The sequence below is a fragment of the Salvelinus fontinalis genome, chromosome 12, assembly GCF_029448725.1.
Source record: "Salvelinus fontinalis isolate EN_2023a chromosome 12, ASM2944872v1, whole genome shotgun sequence".
Lineage (NCBI taxonomy): Eukaryota > Metazoa > Chordata > Actinopteri > Salmoniformes > Salmonidae > Salvelinus > Salvelinus fontinalis.
In genome coordinates this window covers 38691326-38704984 of record NC_074676.1, presented here as the reverse complement: position 1 = coordinate 38704984, position 13659 = coordinate 38691326, and the positions used below count along the sequence as shown (strand labels likewise).

Below are 13659 nucleotides of genomic sequence, written 5' to 3'. Positions count from 1 at the left end.
GCTGCCAAACATACCCTCGTAAAACTGACCATCCTACCGATCCTTGACTTCGGCGATGTCATTTACAAAATAGCCTCCAACACTCTACTCAGCAAATTGGATGTAGTCTATCACAGTGCCATCCGTTTTGTCACCAAAGCCCCATATACTACCCACCACTGCGACCTGCATGCTCTCATTGGCTGGCCCTCGCAACATATCCGTCGCCAAACCCACTGGCTCCAGGTCATCTATAAGTCTTTGCTAGGTAAAGCCCTGCCTTATCTCAGCTAACTGGTTACCATAGCACCTCCCACCTGTAGCACGAGCTCCCGCAGGTATATTTCACTAGTCATCCCCAAAGCCAACACCTCTTTGGCCGCCTTTCCTTCCAGTTCTCTGCTGCTAATGACTGGAACGAATTGCAAAAGTCACTGAAGCTGAAGACATATCTCCCTCACTAACTTTAAGCATCAGCTGTCAGAGCAGCTTACCGATCACTGCACCTGTACACAGCCCATCTGTAATTAGCCCACCCAACTACCTCATCTCCATATTGTTATTTTTTTGCTCTTTTGCACCCCAGTATCTCTACTTGCACATCATATAGCCACATTTCCTCATCTGCTTGAATGCACCTCCCTTATTAAGGTGTTTTGGTACTTCCCTTAAGCACATCACTTTTCTGCCCTCCTAGTATACAGTCAACTCTATCTTGCCCATCTATACATAGTGACAATAGTGGTAGGTGGATAATTTGCCCAGATCTGTAATAGGTTAACTAGCAATCATACTGCACATAAAATCCTTCAAATCTGCGCATATTTTCCATATAAATCCACAAGAACATAGAGGATTAGCTGATAGGAGACACGCAGCTCAAAAAGCTATCTTATTGATCTTGTTAAGACTACAAATTTAATTTACTGTATAACGGATTCCCTCTTCACATTTATCAAAATAGTGAAAACTAAAGTAGTGATTCCTTCAATTCATATGAATTGATTATTTTTAACAATAACTTTTCACTAACCGAATGATGTGCTTCGCCATTGTAGTAGTTGGGGGTTTGGTTAAATCACGGTTAATCAAATTATGGGAATATTCATTTGTGAATCACAAACAGTAAAAGGAAACAATTCAGCTGTAGACTTCCTTTCGAATTGTGTCGCTGCAAAACTCATTTTGTAGATGCTTTAAGTTGATTTGGACGTTCAACTTTTATTTTATTCTATATATACAGTTGAAGTAGGAAGTTTACCTACACATAGGTTGGAGTCATTAAAACTTGTTTTTCAACTGCTCCACAAATTTATTTTTAACAAACTATAGTTTGGCAAGTCGGTTAGGACATCTACTTTGTGCATGACACAAGTAATCTTTCCAACAATTGTTTACAGACAGATTATTTCACTTATAATTCACTGTATCACAATTCCAGTGGGTCAGAAGTTAACATACACTAAGTTGACTGTGCCTTTAAACAACTTGGAAAATTTCCAAACACCTGAAGGTACCACATTCATCTGTACAAACAATAGTACGCAAGTATAAACACCATGGGACCATGCAGCCGTCATACCGCTCAGGAAGGAGACGCGTTCTGTCTCCTAGAGATGAACGTACTTTGGTGCGAAAAGTGCAAATCAATCCCAGAACAACAGCAAAGGACCTTGTGAAGGTGCTGGAGGAAACGGGTACAAAAGTATCTATATCCACAGTAAAACAAGTCCTATATCGACATAACCTGAAAGGCCGCTCATCAAGGAAGAAGCCACTGGTCCAAAACCGTCATAAAAAGCCAGACTACGGTTTGCAATTGCACATGGGGACAAAGATTGTACTTTTTGGAGAAATGTCCTCTGGTCTGATGAAACAAAAATAGAACTGTTTGGCCATAATGACCATCATTATGTTTGGAACAAAAAGGGGGAGGCTTGCAAGCCGAAGAACACCATCCCGACCGTGAAGCACGGGGGTGGCAGCATCATGTTGTGGGGGAGCTTTGCTGCAGGAGGGACTGGTGCACTTCACAAAATAGATGGCATCATGAGGAAGAACAATTATGTGGATACATTGAAGCAAAATCTCAAGACATCAGTCAGGAAGTTAAATCTTGGTCACAAATGGGTCTTCCAAATGGACAATGACCCCAGCATACTTCCAAAGTTGTGGCAAAACGGCTTAAGGACAACAAAGTCAAGGTATTGGAGTGGCCATCACAAAGCCCTGACCTCAATCCCATTGAAAATATGTGGACAGAACTGAAAAAGCGTGTGCGAGCAAGAAGGTCTACAAACCTGACTCAGTTACACCAGTCCTGTCAGGAGGAATGGGCCAAAATTCACCCAACTTATTGTGGGAAGCTTGTGGAAGGCTACCTGAAACATTTGACCCAAGTTAAACAATTTAAAGGCAATGTTACCAAATACTAATTGGGTGTATGTTAACTTCTGACCCACTGGGAATGTGATGAAAGAAATAAAAGCTGAAATAAATAATCCTCTCTGCTATTATTCTGACATTTTACATTCTTAAAATGAAGTGGTGATCCTAACTGCCATAAGACAGGGAATTTTTACTTGGATTAAATGTCAGGAATTGTGAAACTGAGTTTAAATGTATTTGGCTAAGGTGTATGTAAACTTCCGACTTCAACTGTATATTTTTTTTTTTTGCTGGCTCACCTCACTTATCCGTTATACAGTTAATTACATTTATATTGCCTTGGTGACGATACAATTATCCTTCTTATTGCCTAGAATAGCCTACAACACCACAGTGCAATGAATATTGCATTATAGTTTTCAAGATAGTACAATTCTCCCGAGTGGCGTAGTTGTCTAAGGCACTGCATCTGAGTGTTAGAGGTGTCACTACAGACCCTGGTTCGATTCCAGGCCGTTTCACAAGGGTGGTGAACAATTGGCCCAGCGTCACCTGGGTTTGGCTGGGTTAGGCCGTCATTGTAAATAAGAATTTGTTCTTAACTGACTTGCCTAGTTAAATAAAGACTAAATACACTGCTCAAAAAATAAAGGGAACACTTAAACAACACAATGTAACTCCAAGTCAATCATACTTCTGTGAAATCAAACTGTCCACTTAGGAAGCAACACTGATTGACAATACATTTCACATGCTGTTGTGCAAATGGAATAGACAAAAGGTGGAAATTATAGGCAATTAGCAAGACACCCCCAATAAAGGACTGATTCTGCAGGTGGTGACCACAGACCACTTCTCAGTTCCTATGCTTCCTGGCTGATGTTTTGGTCACTTTTGAATGCTGGCGGTGCTCTCACTCTAGTGGTAGCATGAGACGGAGTCTACAACCCACACAAGTGGCTCAGGTAGTGCAGCTCATCCAGGATGGCACATCAATGCGAGCTATGGCAAGAAGGTTTGCTGTGTCTGTCAGCGTAGTGTCCAGAGCATGGAGGAGCTACCAGGAGACAGGCCAGTACATCAGGAGACGTGGAGGAGGCCGTAGGAGGGCAACAACCCAGCAGCAGGACCGCTACCTCCGCCTTTGTGCAAGGTGGAGAACTGCCTGAGCCCTGCAAAATGACCTCCAGCAGGCCGCAAATGTGCATGTGTCAGCATATGGTCTCACAAGGGCTCTGAGGATCTCATCTCGGTACCTAATGGCAGTCAGGCTACCTCTGGCGAGCACATGGAGGGCTGTGCGGCCCCACAAAGAAATGCCACCCCACAAATAATTCAGTACAATTCTACTCTAGGTTGTAAACTGCAGTGAAAACGTAATTTGAATAATGGCGCAAAAGCCCTGTTATTTCAATGTTTCATTCCATTTGGATCAATTGTGGACAGTCTAGCTGTATTTTTACTTCTGATACTGATGCGCTGTCTGTTGCGGGTCATCATTCTCCCAAGTCATCCAAGTGGCCACATAGACCTATGCTCCCAGCAGGCCCAGTTATTCAGGAAAGCTAAACACACGTTCTAGTCCTCGACCTCTAGCTCTAACCTTCAATATAGCCAAACTATTTGTAATTTAACTTTTAAAATGTACCACCTTTTATGAGTGGCATGATCACAACTAATCACAATGTTTTAATCTGATTAGGCTACTTCAAGTCTCTTGTACTGTAGGCTGCCTGCGCATGGTCATCCACTCCACTCCACACGAATGCGCCCCGGCCATTCGATGAATGGAAAGAGACATCTGTTACAAAACACCAAAAAGTTGATTGACATTCTGAGATTGTCAAGCCAACCCTTCAATACTGATAAGGGAGGGATGAATTATCTGTTTGTTGAGATTGACATACTCTATTTGATTGTGGTGTTGAAATGCAAACCATAATGAAGCTCTCGAAGTCGGTAATCGGTATGCAGTTATGTGTTGCTTATTGGTTGTGTGTGGTGCATTGGCACAGAAACCTAATTATAAATTGAGCATCAAAATGCGATTTCCCCCTAGCTGATCATTGTCTGCAGCCAGCTATCATCATAGTGTAATGAGACAGGCAGGGAGAGTGAGCTTGTCTGTGGTGGTCAACCTTCTGGCCCGTAGCTCTGCTTGGCATCAACTGTGCTACAAAACCATGCTGAAGTGGTCAATAAGAAGTCAATATCCACATAAACACAAGGTTGCTACAGTTATTATTTGTGGTGGTAATCATTATTTTAGAGTTCATTTTATGAGGAGGGAGGGTGTGCATAGTTTTTTTACAGTACAAGGGGAAAAAAACATTTACATTGGGGAGGGAGGGGGTACATTTTTTTATGACACCTGGAGTTGGACAAGCCCCACCCCCCACTCCAGTAAATTTTGATCTGTCCCTAAACAATTCCATATATGTTTCATATTTTATACTTAGTCCATATTTGCTGTGACAATGCTGAAAACCACACATTTCGTGTACCTAAAGCTACCAAAAACCAGTAATGAAGTGTTACTTTGCAGATGGCTACATCATTAACACATGTGTGGATGTGGACTATGAGGAAGTGAAACGTAAACTCAAACTGTCCAGAGCCCCTGACCCCTCACTGCCACCACCACCACCTCCACCTCCCGTCTCTTTTGAGGACAATGACATTTATTATGATGTCGACTCCTCAGATAACATGAACAGGTAGCTCTCGCAAGCACAAATATACCATGTTGTTTTAACTTTGTCTGTAATTGAAACAGTGTAACCTGAATGCAAGTGATGGATATGATTGATATGTTTCTCTCTTACAGCAGCATGACTCAGGAGGAGGGTAAGTGGAGCTGTGAATGACCATTTTCCATTAAGTTGTTCATGTAGTATGCTTATGTTACACTCGCTCTCTCTCTCTATCTCTCTCCCTCTCAAGATGACTACGATGATGTGCAAGGAATTAACAATGACTTCCCCCTTCCACCTCCTGAAATAAGGTATTCCTCATATACAGTATCTTTTAATTCAATTATTTTTATTTTAGTACTTTTCCCGATACACAGGAGAGTAAGTCACAGATTACTGCACCTGTACATAGCCTATCTATAATTTAGCCCAAACAACTACCTCTCCCCCTACTGTATTTATTTATTTTGCTCCTTTGCACCCCATTATTTCTATTTCTACTTCGCACATTCTTCCACTGCAAATCTACCATTCCAGTGTTTTACTTGCTATATTGTATTTACTTCGCCACCATGGCCTTTTTTTTGCCTTTACCTCCCTTATCTCACCTCATTTGCTCACATTGTATATAGACTTATTTTTCTACTGTTTTATTGACTGTATGTTTTGTTTATTCCATGTGTAACTCTGTGTTGTTGTGTCGAATTGCTATGCTTTATCTTGGCCAGGTCGCAGTTGCAAATGAGAACTTGTTCTCAACTAGCCTACCTGGTTAAATAAAGGTGAAAAAAAAAAAAAAAAAAAAAAGTCAAATGCCTTCCTCTGTCTGGGGTTTTTCATAGTGTGGTGTTGCTTTAATAGCTTGCCAACTTTGGCCTGTATGTTTACTTAAAATATGAAAATCAAAGCTTGTATACGGTTTAACTTGTCTGTTGCATAGAGCATGTATTGCACCTTATATAAATAAAGTAGTTGCTAATGGCTAAGAATAAGAAAGCATAAATAAGAAAGTTGGCTACTAAAAGAGGACAAAAACGACTTTTGTGATCAGATCAATAAGGACATGTTTGTCTTTATGTTCCAGTCTACATCCAAAAATGAGCAAGAAACTGGAGAAAGATGAACAAGAGTTCAGAAAAAAATTTAAGGTAAATCTTAATTTTCTCTTCTTGCATATCTGTTGAACTGTTAAAAATAGCTTTTACCGCAATTCATGTGCACACTACTCTGAAAGCACAATCACTAGTCGCCTAATAATATGACATTACCAAATCATATGAAAAAATAAACATAACTTTTATTTTGTTCTGTCAGTTTGAGGGACCGATTAAGGTGTTACACTGCATGATGGTTGACGCAAGCATCAAGAAGGCAGGAGGGAAGGATCTAGCTGTGGTTCAAGGAGAGATCCTGGAGATAATTCAACTCACCAGTGACAAGAAAGCCCTGTGTCGCAACGAGCAGGGGAAATGTATGTGAATACATTGTCCTCTTGTGAAAAGTTTCTGTAAAAGTCAGTTGTATATTTGATTAGGCTACAGCCTAATCAATTAGAGATTGCAGAGAATTCCCTGTTTTGATTACTTTTATCAGCATGAGTGTCATTATTTTAATTGTTCATTAATTTTCTTTCTCTCACAGATGGATATGTGCCCAGGGTTGTTCTTCTTCAGGCGTAGGTTTCTTATATATTTATTCAACACAATTATTGGTAGAATATGGATTCAGAATAGCCATAGTCTCTGTTAGTCAGTCACTGGTATCATAATTTGCTGCTGACAACTGTGTCATAATGTTTTGGTTAATATGGTTTTCAATATTCCTTTTCAGGGAAGGGGAGGATGTTTACGACGATGTTGATCATATTAACGGTAAGTTATTGTTGAATGAATTATGCTTACTGTAAATACATTTATATTTTGACTCTGAAGTGATATTATGAATCTAGCTTTGGGACACAACATCAGGAGTCACAGACCCCAGATGAGCTCATGTAATATATACTGAACAAAAATATAAATGCAACATGTAAAATGTTGGTTCCATGTTTCATGAGCTGAAATTAAAGATCCCAGAAATGTTCCATAGGTACAAAAAGCTTATTTCTCTCCAATTTTGTGCACAAATTTGTTTACATCCCTGTTAGTGAGCCTTTCTACTTTGCCACGATAATGCATCCACATGACAGTTGTGGCATATCAAGAAGCTGACCAAACAGCAGGATCATTACACAGGTGCACCTTGTGCTGGGGACAATAAAAGCACACTCTAAAATGTGCAGTTGTGTCACACATCACAATGTCACAGATGTCTCAAGTGTTGAGGGATCGTGTATTTGGCATGCTGACTGCAGGAATATGCACCAGAGCTGTTGTCACAGAATTGAATGTTCATTTCTCTACCATAAGCCGCCTCCAACATTGTTTTAGAGAATTTGGCAGTACGTACAACCGGCCTCACAACCGCAGACCACGTGTAACCACGCAAGCCCAGGACCTTCACATCCGGCTTCTTCACTTGCAGGATCATCTGAGACCAGCCACATCTGAGACCAGCCACCAGCTGATGCCCTTATGAAAAAAGATTGCAGTCAGAGTGCAGTATAACTGTAGTAAGAGTGCAATATGACTGCAGTATGCAGGAAAATACTCCGTCCAAAATAACACAGTTTTTTTAACTGCAGTAATTCTGCAGTACACTGCAGTTATTCTGCAGTTACTGCGTCCAAAATACCAGAGTCGACTGCAGTTACTGCACCTTTACTGCAGTTTCAAAACTGCAATCTTTTTTTGTAAGGGTGAAACTGAGGAGTAATTCTGTCTGTAATAACACCCTTTTGTGGGGAAAACTCATTCTGATTGGCAGGACCTGGCTCCCAAGTGGCTAGACTTAAACCACCCTTGCCCAGTCATGTGAAATCCATAGATTATCGCCTAATTTATTTATTTCAATTGACTGATTTGCTTATATGAACTGTAACTCCGTAAAATCGTTGAAATTGTTGCATGTTGCGTATATAGTTTTGTTCAGTATAAATGCAAAGTAGTAAAAGTACAAGGAGTTAACCCCTTTCTTGACCTTCTCTCTCCTCCTTACAGATATCTATGACAATGACAATGTCTATGATCACACAATCCACTGAAACCCTTTTCCTTTCCTGACCAACATGGATCACCAATCCTGGACTGACAATTTAATGCTTGTCTTCCAGGGAGACACACACACACACACACACACACACAAATGTCCTAAGAATTGAAACAATCATGGCATGATTGTTGTTTGCTCGAATTTGCTTGTAGAACTATTTAATACACTATGCTTTGTTCGTGGCTGGGCTTCTTGAGATGAGTTTGAATAATAAATACTTTTTTGTCAGTTGTATTTTGTGTATTATTCATATTTTATTAGTGTACTCAACAAAATTATCCTCCCAAGAATTAGAAGAATAATTTAAAAAGAGGATACATTTATTGACATTCCCATGGAATTTATTACCAAAAGCTTCCCACTTTTTCAGTTTTTTCAAAAAGGCATTGCATCTTTGTATATGTGATCTATTACTACTGCCTGAATGTCGATAAACGTTTCATTGAACACTTCCTGTTCAAAGTACACCATTTTTTCTGTCACAGATTGTAGAGGAAACCTGTTTTTGCTACTATTTCACACAATTCAATTTCGTGTGGATCTTCGTGCTGAAAAAGATGACGTCTGTCACGTGCATTTACAGATCTTTGTTACTTTGACGCACAGTCATTGCTTTGACGTTGCAGTCAACACCGGCAGGATCAATTTGATTACCATTCGAGTGAACAGAGCTGTGTGCACCTGACTTGCAGACCGCTACTAGTGTGTTTACATAATGCAAAATTCCTTGGAGTCGCTTGTGAATGTGCTTGAGTCGTACAGAGGAAGAGATAAAGTGGTAAGTGTAGCACCAAAACATTTCATAAAAAATCAGATGTAGTATGAATACAAACTACATTCAGTTATTTCATTTTAAATATGACAAATGTTGAGTCATTGCCCTATTTAAATGAAGATGCATACCACCACATTCTTCCTAATAGAATGGCCTTGTGTTATGTGGGATATTTGTGGGCAGATAAGGACACTGTGCTATGGGTCCCAGCTGGTTGGTGGGGTTCTGTCTGAGAAGCCTGGGCTGTCATCCGCACAGCTTGGAAAGAGCCTCCTACTGTTCTCTGCACAACTAAGCCACTGTCGGACTGTACTTCGACTCTTCGATGACCTCTCCATGCTCACATATTCACAAAGCTATGGTCTTGGAGCCGGGGTGAGCAATGAGACTATAGCAGCGTTTCCCAAACTCGGTCCTCTGGACCCCTAGGGGTGCATGTTTTGGTTTTTGCCCTAACACTACACAACTGATTCAAATGTTCAAAGCTTGATGATTAGTTATGATGATTATTTGAATCAACTGTGCAGTGCTAGGTCAAAAAACAAAATGTGCACGCCTTGGGGGACTGAGTTTGGGAAACCCTGGTCTATAGGATTGGACCTTTCTGTCATGAAATTATATATTTTCTTTATTTATATGACCAGAAATGCCCTGTATGAAAGGTTTCTGAAATGACATAGCCAGCCATCATCTGCGTCTCAAGACATGGCAATAGCCCCACTTCAATATCAAAGCATGTCAATGTCAACACACAATTGAAACTAATTAAAGCCAGATTCCCGTAGTGAGAGATTGAGGGCCAGAGACTTAGAATAGAATTGACACTTTCTTTAGATTGACATGCATTTCCCTCTCTCCAGGAAGAAGATTCTGCACTACGCTGGATGTCTGTGCTGAATAATGTGGCTGACCAGTTGTATTACCCTTGTGAACATATAGCGTGGGCTGCCGATGCCAAGATCATCAGTGCTAAGTCTGACAAATGGTGGCTACTAAGCGGTATACTCTGGGGAGTATCTCTGCTTTTAGGCGTTTTCAGGTAAGACTATTTCTCCTCTGATGGTTTCATACTACAAAACAAATCTGAGGCACTCTTCAATCAGTGAAAGTTACAATGCTGCTAGCCTATTTGGCATATGGCCAAAGTACTAAAAAAGTTGGTATTATCCTTGTTCCCAGGCTCAATTTCTACTGTAGAGAGTGGTTCAGTTTGGAGCTGGCTGGTGGACGAGATTACATTGGCATACTTACAGTACAGATTTTGGCATGGAGCTTTCCTTCAAATGTAGCCTATTGCTTTGGACAGGATTTGAAACACTCAGTGATAGTGGGGAGGCATGTAGAATGGCTATAAGCCAGTTTTACTCACCATACACACTTCCCATTCTAGGTCTATGAGGGTTGTCGTGCTGCTGCGGATGAAGTTAAGGAAGTCAACACGAGGCGACAGTAGGTGAGTCGGGTCAATACTGAGTGTGTGTGTATGTGTATGTGTATGTGTGTGTGTGTGTGTCAATGACTGTGTTCCATTGCGTAAAATATATTGATGGAATCTTGGCGTTCCCAATGCATAGTCATCACATCAATTGGGAGGACATTTCAGGTAAGGATACTAGATACGTGTGTCGCTAAACCAATGAGTGTATATAAACGTATCTTGGGTTTGATTTGTCTCTCTCCAGTGAGGGAACTGTTGCCAGCAGGTCTCAGCTCCGGAGGCAGGTGCAAGGGGAGGTCCTCAGTATTCTCAGCAGCATGGCAGATCTGAGTAATGCCATTCATTGGATGCCCCCTGGTTTCCTCTGGGCAGGACGCTTTCCCAATTGGCTAGTTGGACTTATGGGCACCACGTCATCCCTGATTGGCTTGATCCAGATGGGTGCCAGTCAAGCAGTCAGTGCCTAGTCTTATTGCTTTGACAAATCCTTCAATCTTTTTTTTTACTAACACATTTGATAACCCAATCAGCATTAGTGGACAATATCATTTGTTGAAAAATCTACTGAAAATTGGGGAACATTCATCAACATCAAACCCTGTTCTGGATGACATCGTTGTGCCCAGTGTTGGTAATTAACGGGTCTTTTCTTGACAAAGCTCCACAACCAGATGCAACAGTTGACTATTGTCTGTTTTTAAACTGCTACCAACTGTTCAGCGGTGTTGAACATAGCCCAGACATATTTTAAGTTGACTTGTTACTAGTAGGAATACAGTTAAACATGGGAAGCTCTGTCAGCCTGTGTTTGAGTTGAGTCATGTTCAGCTGGCCTACTGTTTCTCCTAGCTAGGCACTCCAATTATCTGTTATGAATCTCAGTATTTCTTACATAAACCCATGGAATGTGAAGTGAAAAAATATATAATATTTATTAAAACATTTTAATTAAATGAATTAACCTATTAAACACATTTTTTTTCAGAATTCTGAGTGTTAGATATGAACAATATTGCTGTAACATTAATTGTTTGGCATTTTGGCACCAATCAATTTTTTTGTAAAATATAATCATAACTTTAGCTCAGAGTAGCAATTGCCCTTTCAGTATGGTAATGTTCATAAAACCAATCAAACAACGTCAACACAACATTTGTGGCTACTATTTCAACCACAGAAACATGCTCGACAAAGAAAATATCAGCTGCTGTGAACAGTGATGAATTGTAATTTTTGTTCATAATTTTCCTAGAATAAAATAGACAATTAAATGACGTAGTGTATTTCTGTTTTATTATATATAAATCACATACAGTGCTTTCGGGAAAGTATTCAGACCCCTTCACTTTTTCCACATTTTGTTATGTTACAGCCTTATTCTTAAATGTATTACGTTGTCGTCGTCCCCCCCCCCCCCTCAATCTACACATAATACCCCATAATGACAAAGTAAATTTCTTTAAAAAAAAATGAAATTACATTTACATAAGTATTCAGACCCTTTACTCAGTACTTTGTTGAAGCACCTTTGGCAGCGATTCCAGGCTTAAATCTTCTTGGATATGACGCTATAAGCTTGGTACACCTGTATTTGGGGAGTTTCTCCCATTCCTCTCTGCAGATCCTCAAGCTCTGTCAGATTGGAGGGGGAGCGTTGTTGCACAGCTATTTTCAGGTCTCTCTGGAGATGTTCGATCAGGTTCAAGTCCGGGCTCAGGCTGGGCCACTCAAGAACATTCAGAGACTTGTCCCGAAGCCACTCCTGCGTTGTCTTGGCTGTGTGCTTAGGGTCGTTATCCTGTTGGAAGGTGAACCTTCGCCCCAGTCTGAGGTCCTGAGCGCTCTGGAGCAGGTTTTCATCAAGGATCTCTCTGTACTTTGCTCTGTTCACCTTTCCCTTGATCCTCTGCCCACTGCCCTATCCCATCTGGACAAGAGGAATACCTATGTAAGAATGCTGTTAATTGACTATAGCTCAGCATTTAATACCATAGTACCCTCCAAGCTCATCATTAAGCTTGAGGCCATGGGCCTGAACCCTGCCCTGTGCAACTGGGTCCTGGACTTCCTGACGTGCCGCCCCCAGGCGGTGAAGGTAGGAAACATCACATCCACTCCGCTGATCCTCAACACTGGGGCCCTACAAGGGTGCACCCCCCCCCACCCCATCTACATCGACGGACCGCAGTGGAGAAGGTGGAAAGCTTCAAGTTCCTTGGCGTACACATCACTGACAAACTGAAATGGACCACCCACACATACAGTGTGGTGAAGAAGGCGCAACAGAGCCTCCTCAACCTCAGGAGGCTAAAGAAATTTGGCTTGTCAAATGTCGCAGGAAGGCCAAAAAGTTCACGGGCATCAACCACCCGAGCCACTGCCTGTTCACCCCACTATCGTCCAGAAAGAGAGGTCAGTACAGGTGCATCAAAACTGGGACTGAGAGACAGCTTCTCTCAAGGCCATCAGACTGTTAAACAGCCATCACTAGCACATTAGAGGAATCTGCCTATAGGCATAGACTAGAAATCACTGGTCACTTAAAGGAATGGAACACTAGTCACTTTAATAATGTTTACATATCTGGCATTACTCATCTCATATGTATACTGTTTTTCTATACTATTCTATATCTTAGTCCGTTCCGCTCTGATATCGCTCGTCCATATGTACACTACTCAAAAAAATAAAGGGAACACTTAAACAACACAATGTAACTCCAAGTCAATCACACTTCTGTGAAATCAAACTGTCCACTTAGGAAGCAACACTGATTGACAATAAATTTCACATGCTGTTGTGCAAATGGAATAGACAAAAGGTGGAAATTATAGGCAATTAGCAAGACACCCCCAAAAAAGGAGTGATTCTGCAGGTGGTGATCACAGACCACTTCTCAGTTCCTATGCTTCCTGGCTGATGTTTTGGTCACTTTTGAATGCTGGCGGTGCTCTCACTCTAGTGGTAGCATGAGACAGAGTCTACAACCCACACAAGTGGCTCAGGTAGTGCAGTTCATCCAGGATGGCACATCAATGCGAGCTGTGGCAAAAAGGTTTGCTGTGTCTGTCAGCGTAGTGTCCAGAGCATGGAGGCGCTACCAGGAGACAGGCCAGTACATCAGGAGACGCGGAGGAGGCCGTATGAGGGCAACAACCCAGCAGCAGGACCGCTACCTCCACCTTTGTGCAAGGAGGAGCAGGAGGAGCACTGCCAGAGCCCTGCAAAATGACCTT

The 13659-nt window shown here is 41.4% G+C and overlaps 2 protein-coding genes across 3 annotated transcripts in view; both read left to right on the top strand.

Annotated features, from left to right (window-relative positions):
- si:ch73-40i7.2 (FYN-binding protein 1) overlaps positions 1-8444 on the top strand; it is a 28519-nt gene extending 20075 nt beyond the window's left edge. Inside the window, exons 9-16 of one of the 2 annotated variants that reach the window (XM_055940706.1) lie at positions 4913-5084; positions 5198-5214; positions 5311-5371; positions 6145-6208; positions 6375-6531; positions 6702-6735; positions 6891-6931; positions 8159-8444. In XM_055940706.1, the coding sequence (XP_055796681.1) occupies positions 4913-5084; positions 5198-5214; positions 5311-5371; positions 6145-6208; positions 6375-6531; positions 6702-6735; positions 6891-6931; positions 8159-8202 (590 nt within the window). In that variant the 3' untranslated portion in view covers positions 8203-8444. Of the gene's footprint in view, positions 1-4912; positions 5085-5194; positions 5215-5310; positions 5372-6144; positions 6209-6374; positions 6532-6701; positions 6736-6890; positions 6932-8158 lie in introns of both variants that reach the window. The other variant, XM_055940705.1, reaches the window with a different exon arrangement.
- A 199-nt stretch (positions 8445-8643) lies between these two features.
- On the top strand, positions 8644-11697 carry pex11g (peroxisomal biogenesis factor 11 gamma). The gene is made up of 5 exons (XM_055940708.1): positions 8644-8988; positions 9169-9360; positions 9846-10024; positions 10376-10438; positions 10668-11697. Exons 1-5 carry the CDS (start codon positions 8926-8928, stop codon positions 10888-10890), a joined length of 720 nt encoding a protein of 239 aa, XP_055796683.1. The 5' UTR covers positions 8644-8925; the 3' UTR covers positions 10891-11697.
- Positions 11698-13659: the final 1962 nt, after the last annotated feature.

Bases quoted from the DNA above. Each gene is read 5' to 3' on its own strand.
- pex11g (XM_055940708.1), top strand. From the start codon at position 8,926: ATGCAAAATTCCTTGGAGTCGCTTGTGAATGTGCTTGAGTCGTACAGA. The intron at 10,025-10,375 runs GTAAGACTATTT...TTCCCATTCTAG, and splicing joins CTGCTTTTAGGCGTTTTCAG to GTCTATGAGGGTTGTCGTGC. The intron at 10,439-10,667 runs GTGAGTCGGGTC...GTCTCTCTCCAG, and splicing joins TCAACACGAGGCGACAGTAG to TGAGGGAACTGTTGCCAGCA.